Source organism: Lachancea thermotolerans (genome assembly GCF_000142805.1).
Source record: "Lachancea thermotolerans CBS 6340 chromosome B complete sequence".
Classification (NCBI taxonomy): domain Eukaryota; kingdom Fungi; phylum Ascomycota; class Saccharomycetes; order Saccharomycetales; family Saccharomycetaceae; genus Lachancea; species Lachancea thermotolerans.
Window position 1 is genome coordinate 671078 of NC_013078.1, and position 17831 is coordinate 688908.

General features: G+C 47.1%; 9 protein-coding genes across 9 annotated transcripts; 6 read left to right on the forward strand and 3 right to left on the reverse strand.

The window, feature by feature from the left end:
* Nucleotides 1-26: 26 nt before the first annotated feature.
* SQS1 (Sqs1p) lies at nucleotides 27-2273 on the forward strand (the record flags this gene model as incomplete). The annotated part of the gene is made up of 1 exon (XM_002552102.1): nucleotides 27-2273. One exon carries the CDS (start codon nucleotides 27-29, stop codon nucleotides 2271-2273), a length of 2247 nt encoding a protein of 748 aa, XP_002552148.1.
* A 251-nt stretch (nucleotides 2274-2524) lies between these two features.
* On the forward strand, nucleotides 2525-5377 carry CNM67 (Cnm67p; the record flags this gene model as incomplete). The annotated part of the gene is made up of 1 exon (XM_002552103.1): nucleotides 2525-5377. The coding sequence occupies one exon, from the start codon at nucleotides 2525-2527 to the stop codon at nucleotides 5375-5377; it is 2853 nt and encodes a 950-aa protein (XP_002552149.1).
* Nucleotides 5378-5513: 136 nt separating this feature from the next.
* JJJ1 (Jjj1p) lies at nucleotides 5514-7286 on the forward strand (the record flags this gene model as incomplete). Its single annotated transcript, XM_002552104.1, has 1 exon — nucleotides 5514-7286. One exon carries the CDS (start codon nucleotides 5514-5516, stop codon nucleotides 7284-7286), a length of 1773 nt encoding a protein of 590 aa, XP_002552150.1.
* Nucleotides 7287-7615: 329 nt separating this feature from the next.
* Nucleotides 7616-8695, forward strand: URE2 (glutathione peroxidase; the record flags this gene model as incomplete). The annotated part of the gene is made up of 1 exon (XM_002552105.1): nucleotides 7616-8695. The coding sequence occupies one exon, from the start codon at nucleotides 7616-7618 to the stop codon at nucleotides 8693-8695; it is 1080 nt and encodes a 359-aa protein (XP_002552151.1).
* A 977-nt stretch (nucleotides 8696-9672) lies between these two features.
* ELA1 (elongin A) lies at nucleotides 9673-10806 on the forward strand (the record flags this gene model as incomplete). The annotated part of the gene is made up of 1 exon (XM_002552106.1): nucleotides 9673-10806. One exon carries the CDS (start codon nucleotides 9673-9675, stop codon nucleotides 10804-10806), a length of 1134 nt encoding a protein of 377 aa, XP_002552152.1.
* Nucleotides 10807-11144: 338 nt separating this feature from the next.
* Nucleotides 11145-12185, forward strand: PDR16 (phosphatidylinositol transporter; the record flags this gene model as incomplete). The annotated part of the gene is made up of 1 exon (XM_002552107.1): nucleotides 11145-12185. One exon carries the CDS (start codon nucleotides 11145-11147, stop codon nucleotides 12183-12185), a length of 1041 nt encoding a protein of 346 aa, XP_002552153.1.
* Nucleotides 12186-12319: 134 nt separating this feature from the next.
* Nucleotides 12320-13165, reverse strand: CSL4 (exosome non-catalytic core subunit CSL4; the record flags this gene model as incomplete). Its single annotated transcript, XM_002552108.1, has 1 exon — nucleotides 12320-13165. The coding sequence occupies one exon, from the start codon at nucleotides 13163-13165 to the stop codon at nucleotides 12320-12322; it is 846 nt and encodes a 281-aa protein (XP_002552154.1).
* A 286-nt stretch (nucleotides 13166-13451) lies between these two features.
* Nucleotides 13452-16046, reverse strand: BNI4 (Bni4p; the record flags this gene model as incomplete). The annotated part of the gene is made up of 1 exon (XM_002552109.1): nucleotides 13452-16046. The coding sequence occupies one exon, from the start codon at nucleotides 16044-16046 to the stop codon at nucleotides 13452-13454; it is 2595 nt and encodes an 864-aa protein (XP_002552155.1).
* A 400-nt stretch (nucleotides 16047-16446) lies between these two features.
* On the reverse strand, nucleotides 16447-17742 carry KLTH0B08470g (globin; the record flags this gene model as incomplete). Its single annotated transcript, XM_002552110.1, has 1 exon — nucleotides 16447-17742. One exon carries the CDS (start codon nucleotides 17740-17742, stop codon nucleotides 16447-16449), a length of 1296 nt encoding a protein of 431 aa, XP_002552156.1.
* Nucleotides 17743-17831: the final 89 nt, after the last annotated feature.

The following is a 17831-nucleotide window of genomic DNA, read 5'->3' on the forward strand; positions in this document are numbered from 1 at the left end:
CCTCAAACATAGAGAAAGACAAAGAAATGGCTAAAAGGCATAGCCATTATAAAGCGAGAGGTACCGGAAGAGGATCTAGAGGCCGCAACTCTGGTGGTAAGCCAAAAGGCGCGGCCAAAAAGTCTCACAAGCGAGTAAATAATGCCAATCACACACCCGTGGGTGGTGGCGACCTCAGCAATATTGATATGATGGACGACTATTACTTCGGGCACAACTATAGAGGGGACTCCATGCGTATGGGAGGCTTCAGACCAGGAAGGCAGCAAGAGGACGATACAAGGGATGGGCAGCGCAATTTGCCCCTCCGCAAACGACCAGTAGAGTTTATCAAAGCAAAGGATGTGTTCGACCCTTCACACGACCTCATTCTGAGGTTGAGAGAAGCAAATAAGAAGCGTCAGCAGCAATGTTCGGAAGAATCCTTAGGTACTCAACCCTCAGATAGCTCTGAACTGACAACCAACACCCGCGATGTCTCTGGTACAGGCTCGAGCAAAAGTGTTGAAGAAGATAAAACTCCAGGCCAAGGTGCTGAGAAACTGAAAAACGTTGGGGCTACGCGCACTATAAGCGTTGAAAAACTACCGGATGAAGAGCTTTACTTTGTGGACGACGAGCCCAGCGCCCCTGTGGAGCCTATCCCCGTGCACATTGAGTCCGAACCTACAAGACGTTTTAACGAGCAACAGACAAAGGCTACAGAATTTGAACCGGTCCTTACGATCGGCAAGACACTTCTGAATCTTAATGAAGACAACGATGGCACTGTTTCAGTGCAATTACCAAAATGGAAATCGCATCCTTTCCAACCGAGAGAAAGCGAGGAAAGTGAACTGAGCAGTGAAGAGGCCGTGGAGGTTGAGTGGGAGTCTGAGGATGAGTCCGAGGATGTACCGGTCGTTGAACTTGAAAGCGACTTTGACGACAGATCAGATTTTGGCTCCGAGTATGAAGTCGATGATGGCGCTGAATTAGCCTCGAACTCTAACTCTACCCGCTCGCGCCCATCACCTCTGCTTTCTAATGATATCAAGTCATTGAGTATCGAAGACTCTGATAGGCAAATACCTGGCGCAGTTCAGAACACTTTGAAGGAACAAACAGATGCAGGTCCAGAATTTGGCTTTCTAGAGGAGGATTTCGCAGTTAATATCTCCGAAGTCAATGTCACAAATATAAGAATTGGTGCATACGATAATTCATATTTTTTGAGGAGTTATCGATACTTTGGGGATTACGAACCAAGGTGGGTCGACCAAGATGATCTGGTTGAGTTTATCACAGAGTTAGGTTTGCCCGACCACCGTATCGACGCCTATCTCCAGTTCGTCATGAGCTCTATCGTACCACAAAAGAACGAAGAAGACGCTTTGGAGGATAGGATTGCTAAGGAAGCCGCTTTGATCGCAAGTGAGAGCGAATCTGATAGCTGCAGCGAGCAAAGTTTGGCTGCAGGCTTTTCCAGCGATGAAGAACTCGGAGAGGACCTTGATGACCTCGTTGCTTACACTACAAAATACGAGACAGTTAGGAACCAAACGTTTGATACCAAGAGTTTAGAAACCACTGGGAGGGGTCTGAAGAAAAAGCTGCTATTTACGGAGCAGATGGACTTGGATCAGGGCATTCAAGATGTACTCCAGGATAAGTTTTCAACGCGGAAGGCCAAGAAGGCCAGCAAAAAACTGGCAAAGCAAGATTATATTTCCGAACAGAATAGCAACTCGGAAGATCTCTTCCTCAAGTATCCTTTCGGGTTCCATGTTCAAAACTTTAAAGACGAATTTGAACTGTTTTTGCAGAGAAACAAGCCCTCAATGGCTTTTCCTCCTCTGGACCCTCATGGCAACAGAACTCTCATGAAGTTTGCAGAGGCTTACTTTATAAAGGGCAAGAAGGCTGGAAAGGGAGGGAAAACACACGTTATAGTGGAGAAAGTCAAGAAGACCAAGTGGAGTTTCCCAAACTACAATTACATTAATCAACTTATGGCCCAGCGACCTGTTTTTATGCGCATTGATGTTCGCAAGCCCCGCGAGGACAGGATACCGTCGGAGAAATTCTCCGGAAAAGGCAAGTTCCAAGTTAAAGAAGGAGGCATTGTAGGCGAAGATGCCCCAGAGATTGGTACGGACAATATAGGAAGAAGAATGCTAGAAAAGCTTGGCTGGTCTAGGGGGCAAGGTCTTGGGGCGCACGGCAATGAAGGTATCAGCGAGCCCATTTTTGCCAAAATCAAAAAGAATAAGTCTGGCTTGCGCCATGCGTAAATCTCGTAACTTTAGTTATTAAATCAGTATGGTATTTATTGGAAGTCACAAGAGGCTTGAGAAGGGTTTCGTTTACAGTTAGGGCATTTTATAAAGTTTTGTAGGCATTTTCGAATCTTTGACGTACTAAGATGTTTTGTGTTCTAAAATATATATTGTGCCGCGATTAAGTTGTGTAAACACTTAAACCTAAAATACAAGAGCAAGCGCCGTCTTCTGACTATAGGCCAAGTTCAAGCTAAAAAATAGGAATGCTTGGGCTGGGCAGTGGCCATATTTACTCAATGGCAAACCAGAGCACAGTTTCGAACATGTCAAAGGATGAAAAGTACGATTATGAAGACGAGGTATCGGACGAGAATGAGGATTCGGGAATTTCGCTAACAAAAGTGAGAGCCGAGCAAGGTTTCAGTCTAAGGTCATTCATTGACCAGATAAATGCCAAAACGAAGGCTCTGGCGATTGCACGAGAACTCGACGCGCAGCGTGGAGTCACTCATCAGGACGCGACGATGAGCGCTGGATCTATCGATTCCGCAACAAGTGCCTCAACCGAAACACAACGCACGCAGGAGATCTCTTCCCATCCAACTGCTACTGTTCGCCGAATCCCTTCCGGGGCACGAGCATCTACCGCGGAACCTAATCTTGGCTCTTCGACGCCAATGAAGGAAGTATCACGAAGTGACAACACCCACAATCAAACAATTAATGATCTCCTAGTGCAATCCACACCGATCAATTCAAGCAAGTCTGCACCTACAAGCCGCAACACGCAGCCCAGAGATCTTTTAAAAGAAAAGTTCATGGAAAGCCACAAAGCCCAAAACGAGAGGAGTGCGACGGGCAACGCAGATGAACTTCAGTTTGAAAACGTGCGGCTCAGGGAAGAGCTTGAATTTTATAAGAAGGCGCACGACAGCCAAGAAGAGAATATTCAGGTGTTGCAGGAAACCTTACAGAAACAAGACCAGACTGCACAAGCGTTGAGGGAGAAATTGCAAGAGCTTCAGGACCAAGTGGAAGAATCAGCGCAAGCACTCAAGGTTGCACAAGATGATAGACGCTCAGAATTTGAAGGACATCAGCGGGTTGCAGAAGAACTAGCGAAATGCAAGGGGCAGATAAGGCTGAAAGAAGATGAGATAGTTACTGTGACAGAGAACGCAGACAAAGCATGCCAAGACTTGAGAACCGACAATGCAGGCCTTCATAAAAAAGCTATCGAAATCCAAAGCGCCTTGACCGAAAGCGAACTATATGTACAGCAGCTTAAATCGAAAGTTGACCTCATGAAGAAACATAATGATGATCTTTCACAAACTGTGCACGATAAAATTGAAGAGCTCAATGAATGTAATACGCGGATTGATGAGCTTTATAAGGAAAATATTGCTCAAGAGAACTCCTTGAGAAGCAGGGTGAAAGAGTATGACTCAGAGCTTTCATCTCTGAGAAACAGGAACGAGGAGCTTCAGAAGAAGCTGGAGTTACAAGACCATGAGTTTATTTCAAAGTCAAGTTCCTACGAAGCCCGAATCTCTTCGCTGAAAAGTGCAAATGAAGACCTTGAAAAAGGGATCGAGTTAGAGAGGACCAAGTCTAGCAAAGAAGCACATGTTTTAGGAGATACTGTTGTGACTCTCAGGCAGCAGCTCGCAGACGCAGAGAAAGAGAACGAGAAAATTCTTGTTCGTTTCAATATGCTAGAGAAACAGCACTTGGAAGCGGAAAACCTCCGTGACGGGTTGGAGGAAACAAACCAAGAGCTTAAGTCAGTTGTTACTAGACTTGAAAAAATATCATCAGATCAGCTGCAGACCATAGGAAGGCTCGAAGAAGAAGTCGAGCGAAAGAGCAAGAAAGAGGCAAACTCCCTTTCAAGCGTAAGAAAACATTCAAAGCAGCTCGAGGAGAAGGTACGACATCTACAAGATGTTATCGTGGCCAAAAATTCTGAATTAGAGATGCAAAAACAGGAGCTAAATCAATTTGAGAGCTATCTGAAGTCTGTATCCTTGTTCCAAATACAGGCGGGCGACCTCATTGTCGAACAGTATCGTCTGAACAAATACGCCACTCAAATGGATGCCGCTTTCAAGGAACGAAACCCAGATATTTTAGGCTTTTTCACCCAAGATCAGCTTCAAACAACTGAAAACAGCGCAGTCAGGCTTGAGGCCCTGGACAACGAACTTCATAAGTTGGAAGAGTCCATAAAAGATGAGTGGACAGTGAAAGTGCAACAGCTCGAAGAGAAATTAAAAAATCAAGAACTCAAGGAAAGTACAATCGCTAAGCAGCTCGCTGGAAATAACATTAGGATTGAAGAGTTGAACTCGATGGTTGGCACATTGTCAGCAGAAAAACGCGACCTTCTTCACGAAAAGGAGAAGAGCATGGAAATGCAGCAAAGGCTTAATGACCAGGTGAACAGTTTGAAAGGGGAGCTGGTAGATGGCGAGCATAAAGCTTTTATTAGCTTGTCCAATAGGATTGAAAGTCTAGGTGAGGAGAGACTTGATCTGCAGCAGAATTTACAGGCGCTTGAATCAAAAATCAAATCCACTGAAACTTTGTTGAATGAAGCCAACGCGCTCCTTAATCAAGAGCGCTCTGAACATGCCACTTCGCAGGACGAGGCGGCTCAGCTGCGCAAAGACCTTGCGAGGCTCAAAGGAAAAGCATCGAGAAAGATCACATTCCAGATGGCATCGCAGTCACGCCCACATCTCAGTCGCAAAACTTACGACTCTCTTATGGTTGACGCTGTTAACGACATGGACATGGTTGAACTCCAAAACATTATCAAGAACATCATTCTTCTTCTAGAAATTCCTCTCGCTAAGATCACCAAGAAGATGCCGCTAGTGGGTATCTATTTAAGATATGAAAAGAACATTTGTCTCCACTTTGCCAATAAAATCCACTACTTGATGTTCCGAGAAACAATTGATATAAAAAGGTATACCAACGTTGCGTATGGCCAATACCTGGATCACCATGATATATGTCACCTTGATCACCCTCTCGAGTCATGCCTTGATAATCTCTATAAAGAGGTCAGCGCCAGGTTGTCGTTATCACCGTTAACGAATGGCTAAAAATTTGGATCTGTACTGCCGCTAGGTTTGATCCAATGAATTGTTTAATCAATGTGTATCATCTGCAGAAGAACTTAATAATTTGTTTTAAAGCAACCTGGAGGTACCGGTGCTTCGCTGTGGTTAGCTTTTTATCATGAAAACATGCTACTATGAGCTTCTCGGTGTGGAGACGACGGCATCGGACTCCGACCTAAAGAAAGCGTATCGCCGAAAAGCCTTACAGTATCATCCTGACAAGAACCCTGATAATGTTGAGGAAGCAACAACAGTCTTTGCAACAATTCGGTCTGCCTACGAGGTACTTGCCGATCCTCAGGAACGTGCATGGTACGACTCCCACAAACAGCAAATATTAAGTGATGATTTTGGCGCAGAAAATGGTGATGATTACGATGAATACGAGGTCGATGCTGCAGTTTCGGGGGTGACTACCGATGACCTTCTAAAGTTTTTTAACACAGGGCTGTATTCGCGAGTAGATGACACGCCTGCAGGTTTCTACCAAATTGCAGGAAAGGTTTTCGCGAAACTGGCAAGCGAAGAGGTCCGCTTTGGAAGAATGCAAGGCCTGCCTAAATTCGCTAAGTATCAAGACGACTTTTTCGAAGCAGATATGGGTACACAAGGCTACCGCAAAGCTTTCGAAAAATACTCAACGCAAGAAACGTTGCTGTTCCCGCCCTTTGGTGATTCGAGCGCCGGTTTTCAGTACCTGAGAGCGTTTTACCGCGATTGGTCAAGCTTTAACACTGTCAAAACCTTCAGTTGGAAAGACGAATATATGTATTCGCGCAATTATGATAGAAGAACAAAGAGAGAGATAAAGAAGCGGAATGAGAAGCTGCGACAACAAGCCCGCAGCGAGTACAACAAGACTGTTAAGAGGTTTGTTGTCTTCATTAAGAAGTTCGACAAAAGAATGAAGGAGGGTGCAGCCAAATTTGAACAGGAAAAGCGCAAAAAGCTTCAAGAAGACCTCAGGAAGCAGATAGAAAAGGATAGGCTTGCTAACTCGAGAGACGTTGGGGACCCTTTCAAGCTACAGAGCTGGCAAACAGTTGACGACCTCGACTGGGACGAAATGGAAGCCTATTTTGATGAATCCAAAACCGCTGATGATGCGCCGGAAGGGTCCGAGGATGAAGTTTTGGTGTATGAGTGCTTCATCTGCAACAAAACATTCAAGTCGCCTAACCAGCTTGAAAACCACAACAACACTAAAAGCCACAAAAAGATGCTGCGGCAAATCCAAAGAGAAATGCATAAGGACAACATGGTTCTGGGGTTGGACGCCGTTTCAGACGTTGACGAGTTTAATTCAGCCGACGAGGAATTTGGATCAAACGCCGAGGACCTGCAAAAAATGGACGAGCTCGACATGATCAACGCAGAATTGGAGCGGATACAAAAAGAATTGGAAGAAATCTCCGACAAGGGTGACGACTCCCTGTCCCCTAGCGATTCGGAAGTTCCGGAATCGGCAACAGTGGGGTCTAAGGAGGGCAAGTCTACCCTTCCTGATGACCAGATCGATGAGGAGAAGCACAGCTTCACAGTTGATGATGAAGTCGACAGCGATTTCGAGATTTCAGACGGAACTAAAAGTCCAAGTGCCTCTAAACAAGAGGAAGACGTGGATGAACTGAGCAAGCTACTAGCTTCGCTTCAAGGAGGCGCGGGCGAAGATACCGAATCCGACAGCTGGGACAACAACAAGAAACCTAAGAAGAAGCAGAAGGGCAAAAATAAAGCAACTTCGTCTGTCCAGCCCTCGCCCCCTCCAACCTACCAGTGCGGGACTTGTTCCGACCAGTTCACTACCAGAAACACTCTATTCAAGCACATCAAGAAAAGCAACCACGCTGCTCCTGTCAAAGCCACTAAGGCCAAGAAATCAAAACGCTAAAACTGCGGAATTCACACCAGGAATCCCTGCAAAATATACAATTATTTCAGAGACCCCAGTTCAAGTACGCAGCAACCTTATGGGTTTGTTTACTCCATTCCTTGTCATCGGGTCTCATAGTACGAGGTGCCTTGAGCTTAGAAATTGGCTTGTCTAATGAAAAAATGAAAAGTTTTTTTGAAGTAAGCCATCATCTCTGGAAGGAGACACGACAAAGCGTAAAGTAGTAGAGGTTCAAGAGGAACTTTAGTCGCTGAAAACTCGACTGGAATCGATTTCGGGGCTGACATAATTGCACCAGCAGGTAAGTGCTTGCCGTGTCTTCAAAGATGGTTGGGGAAAAGCAAACTTCAGTCGGAGGTTCTGTGAGCGCCGCTGTATCAAACTTATCCAGCGCGCTTCGTCAGGTAAACTTGGGAAATAGCAACACAACCACAGACCAGAGCAACATAAACATCGATTTCCATAATCGTATGAACCGGCAGCAGCTGATGGGCGAGGCGCAAAGGAACAACCTGAACGCTCAGCAGGCCGAAGAACTACTGCGTCAACAGGAGGCGCACCAGCAGCAGCAGCTACAACAGGCCCAGCAGCAGCAGCAACAACAGCAACAGTACGTCGGACCTGCCCAAATTGACAGCTCCAGGATAAGCAAGTTTTTTCAGAATCAACCTGAAGAAGGATACACAATCTTCTCCCACAGGTCTGCGCCCAACGGTTTCAAGGTTTCCATTGTTCTCAGTGAGCTGAACCTTCAGTACAATACAATCTTTTTGGACTTCAATATTGGCGAGCACCGCGCGCCCGACTTCGTGGCTATTAACCCTAATGCGCGCGTTCCTGCGTTGATTGACCACAGCATGGACAACCTGGCGATATGGGAATCTGGCGCTATTATACTGCACCTTGTGAACAGATACTATCGTGAGACCGGCGAGCCTCTTCTGTGGTCTGAGAACATGGGTGAGCAGGCACATATAACCGCGTGGCTATTCTTCCAGACCTCCGGCCACGCCCCAATGATAGGGCAGGCTCTTCACTTTAGATACTTCCACTCACAAAAGATCCAAAGCGCTGTTGACAGATACACTGACGAAGTAAGGAGGGTTTACGGTGTTGTGGAGATGGCCCTAGCGGAACGGAGGGAAGCTTTGATCATGGAGCTTGACACAGAAAATGCTGCGGCATACTCAGCCGGCACAACCCCGCTCTCTAGAAGTCGATTCTTTGACTACCCCGTGTGGCTTGTGGGAGACAAGATTACCGTGGCGGACCTCTCCTTCGTGCCTTGGAACAACGTTGTGGACAGAATTGGCATAAACATAAAGCTTGAATTTCCAGAGGTCTACAAGTGGACAAAGCATATGATGAGGAGGCCTGCAGTGATCAAGGCGCTCCGTGGTGAGTAGGGGCAATAAATTGGCAGAAGGCGAGATTTGAACGAAGGAAAAGTTCTGGAAGCAGCCAATCTCTCCTAAGTGGCAGGAGGGCCGAGAGCGAGTACACTGTCGCATTTTTAGTCTTGAGCATGTTCATAAAAAAGGCCGCTGGTACGGAAAACGCAACCAGAGGGCCTGTGTAGTTTTAAGAGAGTAATGACATCTGAACTTCAATACATGCAGGCAGTCCACCAAGTGGGTTGCATGCCATTAGCTTGACTACCCAGCAGTGCTAGCCGGTGGTATGTCTTGGGCTGAATGCCGTGCGCTTTCAGTTCCAAGAAATTTACTATCATAACGTACGCTTCCGTCGCTGTCGCCCGAGAACAATGCCAGAGAGCACAATAGAGCAAAGGCTTGGGCCGCAAGGCAAAGCTAGTAAGCAGATGAGATGTAACCTAGCAGCTTGCGGTACTACAACTAACAAACGCAGGTTGCTTTTGCAAAACAAGCAAAGCTGCAGGGGCTTTCGGTCAGTAAGTTCCGCCTTACACTTTACGACTGTAACTCAGCCGAGATTCGCGAATTCGCGAACTCGCGCTCGCATCCAAAACGGAATACACGCTGCCTTATCTTTAGCGTTCGCGCTGACGGAGCTTTGCTCCTGATTGATACTCCGGGTATAGTATAGTCATCCATGACGAATAGTTTTCTCCAGGTCATCTCCTAGCCGCCAATAGTCCTGATCTCAGGGAGATTCAGCTTCGCAAATCATTCCTAATCACTGGCAGCTTGTTGGTTACCCTTAGCTTGAGATTCTGGAGTTTTAACCCCGCTTGACATATATCACTATATACGCACTGACATTTAGCTCCATCGCTTCTACGTTATTGGCATCATCTCTTGCAACTTTAAAGGTAACGATTCATCCGCTGGACCTATCGCTTCACGGACACAGCATATTCAAGTTAGGGTTGCGTCGCGAAAGCGCTAGCAACTTCTTAACGATGCCGATATCGGAAAACGAAGAAGAGTTTACTATGGAACACAAACAGACGAAGATCAAGAGCCTCAGCTCTCTGTGTGAAATCAGCTTAATGAGAAACCATCTTATGTTGCAAAATGTGGCAAACGTGCCTTACCGGCTGGTACGAAATGTGCTGTTGAAGCTGAAGATGGAGCACCTGTGTAAGTTGGAGGAATCAAACGTGCTGCTAATATTTGAGGATGAAGAAGCCTGGGTAGAGCTGCTCAAGAAGGACTTCCCGATGCATGTGCACGACACTTACCACCGTAAGCGGGACGAAATAGTAGCATTCTACGCTGATTTTGTAGAGAAGCACGACCCACCCAAATTGCGGGACGAGGAGCTCATGCGAGGGTTTCTGCGCTTTGCTGTGCGCAAGGAGCCTGCGACGCACAAGTATAAGGTGCCCAGCCGGATGCTTTATTTCAAGTACCAAGAAGACATGTTACGGAAACAGGAGCTCAGCACGCAGCGGCTGCGGATGCGGATGCAAGAGATGCAGCAGGAGAAGGAAAAGAAGCAGATCGTGCCGCTTGACGACCCCGTTTACTGCGAGCGACGTACCAAGGCCGCAGCGCGCGCCGGAGCAGGCGAGCGCTCAGGCCTGTTTGCAAAATCCTATAAGGAACACCAAAAGCGGCAGTTACACTTCAAGAGTGGCGGATACGATGCCAAGAGCCGGCCGGTGAAACGGCTGGCGTTCGGTGGCCAGGTGGGGAGACCCGCGCCTAGCCCCGCCGCGCCAGCCCCGTGCGCAGCTCCTGCTCCGCCTGTCGCCGCGCCCGCCCCGCTTCCCGCAACAATGCAGGACACCTCTCAGCCTAAGAGAAGCACACCAGCAGTCGCTCCGTCTGCACGCCGGAAGCCAACCCCCGAACAAAACCTTTTCCTGAAGCGCAGAAGGCCTCTGCCGAAGCCCAAAACGCCGCCCACGCCCCGAGCAGAACCCTCTGTAAAGAGAAAGCCCACTGTGGTCAAGGTCAATTCCACCAAAATTCACAGAAAAAACACCAAAACTAGCATTTTCGCTGCTCCCTCGCCCCAGCAGCAGGTCCTGAGCCAGCATAGCAACACCTCCAGCGCCTACATCTTCGACCAGCCCCGCCAGGGCTAGCTGGCCATCTTAATACCCAACCCGCATTGTCATTACATCTATACATATATCACGTGTAAGGTTTACCTTTCATTCTGTGATTAATCATCTGAAGTCACGCTCTTTTCACGTGATGCATGCGGCCTATGAGAAATACTCCTTCCGCGTCCGTGTTCCGTTACATACGGCTTTTTTCCCTGACGGGTCGAGAGCTGTATTTAAAGATGACTAAAGGAACGGCCGAAGCGCACAGTGAAGGACCGATAGGATAAACATATATCAAGACGTTGAGGTATTTCCAAGCCACCTTGAAGCTTTAGGAACCGAGCTGCCTGCGAACTTAAAGACCTACTGGAATTATGTTTAGAAGAAACAAAGACAAGGCGAAGGAAAGCACCGTTGATCCTTCGAAGTTGATAAAAATAGAGACGCCGATTGAGAAGCCTCCTGCGTCCGTCAAGCCTCCTGCGGAGAAGGAGCTCGATGAAGGGCAGACCAAGAAGTACCAAGAGGTGTTGAAACACTTCAGTGATCCTGAATTGAGAATTTCAACGTCCGAAAAAGAGAAGGACGCGGAGTTGCAGCCATTGTCCGACCTCGAAAAGGCATGGTTGACTAGAGAGTGTTTCAAGCGCTACCTGCGGGCCACCAAGTGGGACGTGAAGGAGTGTATCGAGCGTATCGCTCTATCACTGGCGTGGAGACGCCAGTTCGGCATCAACAACTTTGGTGAAGAAAACGGCGATCGGCTGACTTCCGACGCTGTAGCAGTCGAAGAGGAGACCGGTAAGCAGGTTGTGCTGGGGTTTGAAAACGATGCGCGTCCCATCTTGTACCTCAAGCCCGGCAGACAAAACACCAAAACGTCCCACAGACAAGTGCAGCACTTGGTTTTCATGCTGGAACGAGTCATCGATTTTATGCCGGAAGGGCAGGATTCTTTGGCTCTCTTGATAGACTTTAAAGACCACTCAGACGTGCCCAAGGTCTCGGGGAACAGCAAGATTCCTCCCATCGGAGTTGGCAAAGAGGTTCTGCACATCCTTCAGACCCACTACCCCGAGCGGCTTGGTAAAGCTCTTCTGACGAACATTCCATGGTTGGCTTGGACTTTCCTGAAGATGATCCATCCTTTCATCGACCCATTGACCAGAGAAAAACTGGTATTTGACGAGCCTTTCCCCAAGTACGTTCCTGAAGATCAGTTAGACAAGCTCTACGGCGGTTATTTGGATTTCACTTACAAGCATGATGTCTACTGGCCAAAACTGAAAGAGATTGCGGCTAAGAATAGATCACATTATTTGTCGAGGTTTGAAAAGTTTGGCAGTAAGGTCGGGTTGAGCGAGTCCGACCTCAGAGGCAACCATGAGGAGCTTCTTCATCCAGTTGAGGCTTGAGGCGGACCTTGAGATTTTCATTTAACGATTCAATGACACAGAGATGATTTGATAAAATATAGGAATAGTATATTCTATAAACAGTTTTGAAGAGTCTAATTATAAATTCCTTTCGATGATGCTCGTTCAGGCCCTCAAAATGGTTTGGCACATTTCCGAGCCTCTGTGAATCCCGTAGATGGGGCTACCATGGTTTTCCAATCAATTGCGTACATCATACCACCCGCTCCGTTGCATGCCTTCGCAAACACAACTCCCAAGTCGTTTCTCGCTGTCGAGAGGTGGTAATTCGAACCGTCGCCTAATGAAATAACCTGCGCTCTGACTATGTCACCTGGTCTGAAGCTATCTATTATCTTAACTTTGTCCCTGTCTGTAGCTCTAACATCTCTAGAACTGATTAAACCTCTGAATGTTTCCCCAAGATCAGAAGAGGCCTGGGAGACCGAAAAAGTAGCCCCTCCCGAGCCGCCCCCAGCCGCAACTATGCCAGCGCCGTTACTGCCGACCCCTGAATCTACTGGCGTGGTTTTGTTTTCCACGGCCAGAATTTCAACGTTAGCCCTCTGCTGTGAGATTCTTGTAACTCTCGCGAGGACTATGTCGCCTTCTCTGGGCAAGTTGTTGGCAAAATCCGCAGTAACTGCTTGTCCATCTTGGCGCTTGTCAGTCACACTAACAATAAAATGCCTTTCCTCTTCTGTGCTTACTGTCTCTTCTTCCTCATTCTCGTTGGACTCAGCAACTTCGCCGCTCGGTACCATCTCTTTAAGTTCTTCATCGAACTTGACCTCTCCGACGACTGTTGCCGCTAATGCTATTATTTTCTGACCATTTAGTTCGTAGTCCTGTTCTGCTACGCCGGCGCCAGCAATGTATCTGATAACTTGTTGCGAGTCTGTGCCTTTTTCTAGTTCGTAAACCGGGCAAATCAGTTGTCCTGGATAGGCGGAGTGCGTGCTTTGAGCGTAATATACCATTCCGAGTTCGTAAGTGTTTGGTTTTAGCCTTCGATGAGGTAACGCTTTTCAACCTTTAGACTTCATGTTCATAAGCTTAAAATTTTCTGATCAAGAAATCGTGTCTTTTTACGAACTTCAAATGTCAGTTTAAGAAATAAATGTTTGAACAGTTAGACAGGGTATCATCAGCCAGTGGACCTGCGCTCAGCGAATGTTCGTTAGGAATAAAACCCATTAACCTGAAAACTGTGGCACTTTGCTTGCTCTCTAATGCTCAGTCTGGTAAACTCTCTGAAAAAGGTAATCAAAAAAAGTGTGTGTAGCATCGAGACTCTTCGTGAACTTCCATCTCCGCTTTGAGGGTGTTGAGCTCCTCTTTGATTATCTGCGCCAATTGTGGAGTTAGTTGATTGCAAGTTGCCACCTCAGGGTGCCGATCGTACTCGTCTTCAGTGTAAGTTGAAAACAAAACGATGCTGGAGGAGAAAGAAACAGACTTGCGCTCAGACATTAAATCGTGCGAATTAGAAACTGTGTAGTCTGATGGTGATAGCCGTAGAGCAGATAAGTTGGATGAACTGTTCAACTGGTTTGCTCGGAGGCCTTTGAAGGATATCGATATTGGCCTGTTCCGATTGTCTAGCGGTGGCTGCCATGTAGGAGAACCAATCGTTTGAGATTCAAGTTTTTCTTCCAATTCATTGAAATCTTCACCCTCGAACTCGTCGTCGTCGTCATCCGCACTGAGTATGTTTCTCATCTGCTCAGTCCTTGTGTCTTCGTTCAATGGCGGCGACAGGAGGGTACTATGCCTTCTGAAACTAGTCCTATCAGTGTTAGTGGTATCATTTCTCTCGATGCTGCTCCTATAGCTGTGCTGTGAGAAAGATTGCCGGTCGCCACTCGAGCTTAACGGAACCTGAGCGACGCTATTAAAGTTGAATGAGTCTGCAGACATTTCATCACGCGGAAGTTTCTCGCTCTGTTTTACGTCAGAAGGGTTGAGAGACTTATAATTAATGTCTTCCTGACTCAAATCCAGGTTCAGATCTAGATCTTTCCCAAAATCAATGATATTCGCAAACTCCATTATGTCAGACATGAGCTCAGTATCAAAGTTCTCTCCTGCCGAAGTGGAAGCTTTTTTGGTGTTAACGGCTAGCTCGTCCTCGCTTTCGCTATCTAAAGTGATGTCATTGAGCTTCTGTTCAATTGATGTAAAAGAAAAATCTCTGTCTTGCGCACGAAGCCCGGCACTTGATATGCCCAAGTTGTTTGGCTCGGCATAGGACCCTCTCTGGGTTGAAGACTCTAGAGTGTCAAAGGTTCCGTTTCTCAAGATACTGCTTGTAGGCGACTTGGTAAGATCCGGTGTGGATAATTTAGGAGCCGAAGGTTCGGTGATAAACATGCCATCATTGTTTATTTTGGCTGACATGTTATCGGTCAAAGAGACTCTGTGCGAATTCAAAGAGTTTCTCTTTGCAGACTTGACTGATCTTGATCTCTCTAGGGACACAATGGATTCGACCTCGTGGGCACTAAGTGACTTGGGAAACAAAACGCCGCCAGAGTCTGCTTTCAGCAAACTTTCGCCGACGTCGTCTGGCACTTTATTTTCTGATGGCACAGGTGATTTCACGACAAGTTGTGGAGTATTTTGTAATTCGGTAGATGGTTCGGTGAGAATTGGTGAATTATGTTGTGTAGAAGGCGCCTTTTGGGAAACATGCTCAAAGTCAAGAGGCGTCGGCTTTCTTGTTTGCACGCCACGCTTTTGTTGAGAAGCGCCTCCAGTATTAGAAGAATTTGAGTCGCCTGAGGTAGCCCGCTGTTTAGGAACATGTAAAGTGCGATCTGCTGCTGCTGCTGCTTCTTTTTTGGAAGCCTTGTTTTTCCTAAACGTGCTAAAAATGCTCCCATTACTAGGTGAGTTTTTGGTTAATCTTGTGGAAGCTGGAAGGTCATTTTCATGGTAAGATTTTGAGACTGAGAATGTCGCTGAAGTAGGAAGGGTAGCACTAGAACTGTTATCTTGAGACAGTAGCGAGCTGTTTTTCCGAGGTTTTTTCTTCAAAAAGGAGAATATGCTCTTTCTCTTTTTGCCCGAGCTAGACTCTTTGAGAGGTTGTTCGTTTGACGCAAAAGAACCCACGGACATGCCAGAGAAAGACCTCAAAGAAGCCTGCTTCCTTGGGAGAGGTCGCGAATTATCCGCACGCTCTGCTGTTGCTTTAGGGGAATTAGAATTCTGTGTTTCAATTTCACGCTCCGAAGAGACGTTGGAAACCTGTTCTTGTGGTTTTTCCTGCTGGCCTCCATTCGGCAAGTCAGAGTCTGCCGGCTCAACACGAGGCGTCGGAGGGTCTAATCTTGGCGTAGTGAGAAAATCTGGCTGTTCAATTTCGTTTTGAAGATGCGCCATTTGAGGAGGAAACTTGAGTCTATAACTACCGTCGCTTGTTCCATCTATGTCAATAAGAACAGGAGAGTTGTGTACACTGTGTTCCTCTTCGGGGATTGACTCCTGTATTGAGTTGTCGAGGATCATGCTGGATCTCATTTTTTTCTCAGCTTGAATGGCTTTCTCGTTGAGAATTCCTGCGAGCGCGCTCAAAGAGGGAGAAGCAGTGACGGTTAACGTTTTCGTTTCCGTTTCCCGGTCATTCGCGTCATTAGTATTCGACTTGAGGTACTGCTTGCCCTGCGTGTCACTAGGATCGCTGGGTATCTGCTCCTGTTCAGGGTTGTAAGGTTTCTCTCCGGACATGTCCTGCATTAACACTGAATTACGAAAGGTCCTTGCATGCTCTAAGTTGTCAGTAGACGTGGAAGAGTAAAAAGTGTCATTCAGGTAGCTTTCGCCGTCGTTGTTCGCTTCTTCGAGGCTCTGGTTCATCTTCTCAGAAATTGAACAATGCTTCCGAGTTGAGGCGATGAAAACTGTGAGCCCACAACCTGTTCGTCACCAAGGAAATTCGCCGCGCTTTTGGTGAAAGGAGGTCGATGCAAGCAGTAAGCTATCTGGCACTATAAACCGGTTGAGCCTTTTGACTTTGTCGAGCTCTGCTTAAGATCCATGTTACTCTAACATTTTGACGCGATGAAAGTTCGATATTTTTCGTGATCGCGGGCAAGCTGGCCGGGTAGTATTAAACAAATAAGATACAAGAATAAACATGAATAAATGAATATATCAATAGAGAGCGCTCAGTTATGTTGAGCGAAGTCTTTGGCGCAGTGAATACTACTATGTCTCGAATTAGATTAAATGTGGCCAGCAGGTGAGATATTTGCATTTACATAATGACGCAGTCTTTGTCACTGTCGCGCTTCAATGCACTCGCGCCGAGTGGTTTTGGTTTTTGCTGTTCTTTCTTGTGTTGTTGTGGCAGAGCAGAGCCCGAAATGTTTCGGTTTGATGTGGAAATGGGAAGACTTTTCTTGCTAGAGATGGGAGGCTTTGTGAGTGGTGATATGTTTTCGGGCCTGGAGTTGTTCCGAAGCTTTTGAGTTGCTAGCGCATGTGCATTGAGGGCGGATGGTTGCAAGGGCTGGAACATGCTCTTTGTGCTTGGGAGACCTTTTGTGACATCAAGTACAGGGAATATCATTTCGTTTTTCAGAGCATCGATTTTTAACACCGGATCAATCCCGAACTGCAGGATGCTGTTTGCCAAATAACTGTAGAGTCTGGACCATGTTTCCTCAAGCTCTAGAGTACAGTGAACGCCAAAGCGTTCCTTGATGGTTTTTAGGAAGGCGAGCCCCATGAGCTCAAAGTGTGGAGGCTCGATGGAGAGAATGCGCGCGTGGCGCTTCCCCAGTGCGCATAGGTAAGCCTCCAAAGCGGAGAGGTTATCGAGATTGTTAACAGTCATAGTCAAAACGCCCGCGAATGATACGGCCTGGTGGCGGATAGAGGGAAACATTGCCTCGATGCTGGGAGCCATATAAAGCAAGTTTCCATAGAACTGCTGACAGAAAATGGAGCTAGCAAAGGCGCCGGTATTGCCTGTTGGAATTGCGGAGGCGTGCTTGGGGGAGGGAGGAGACCCGCTGCCCGGGGAAGACGCGGACGAATTAGCGGATAAGGACGTGTTTTGGGAGTTGTTGCGGGTCCTTCGGCCTGATGCACGAACCCAAGGCAGTCCACCTATCTCGTGTACTATCTTCCGAATAAACGTGCGCAAGTTATCGCCAGAAAGCTCGTCGTTCAGCATCATCGACCAAGATTCGCGGATCAGCTTGATCTCACGCGATGTAAGTTTTAGCACAATCTTGTAGCGAGCCGCGTAACTCATGTTGGTACCACATGAGGATCCGCTTGAGAGGCTAGAAAGGCGGTCCAGCTCGTCCACAGAGCTCAGTGAGCTGGGGGGATGTGCCTCGCTGAAAATACTTTGCGATGTTACTGAGGGCACATAAGAGTCTCTGAACGACTCCTTGAAAATGTGAGAGTCCCCGCTCAACCTAGGCAGTCCTGGTGATGGTTCGACCGAGGGATCATTCTCGCTGATGGATTCTAGATCTGCTGGGATGAACGCTATTTGTGAGCGGTCTAGTGGACTGTAAAAGCTTCTGTTCTCTTCCATTTTTTTTGTCACTTTTCAATACTGTTTATCTCGGGGTGTGCCACTTGTAGTAGTGTTCAGGAGGCCAATAGATGTTTTAGTTTACGCGT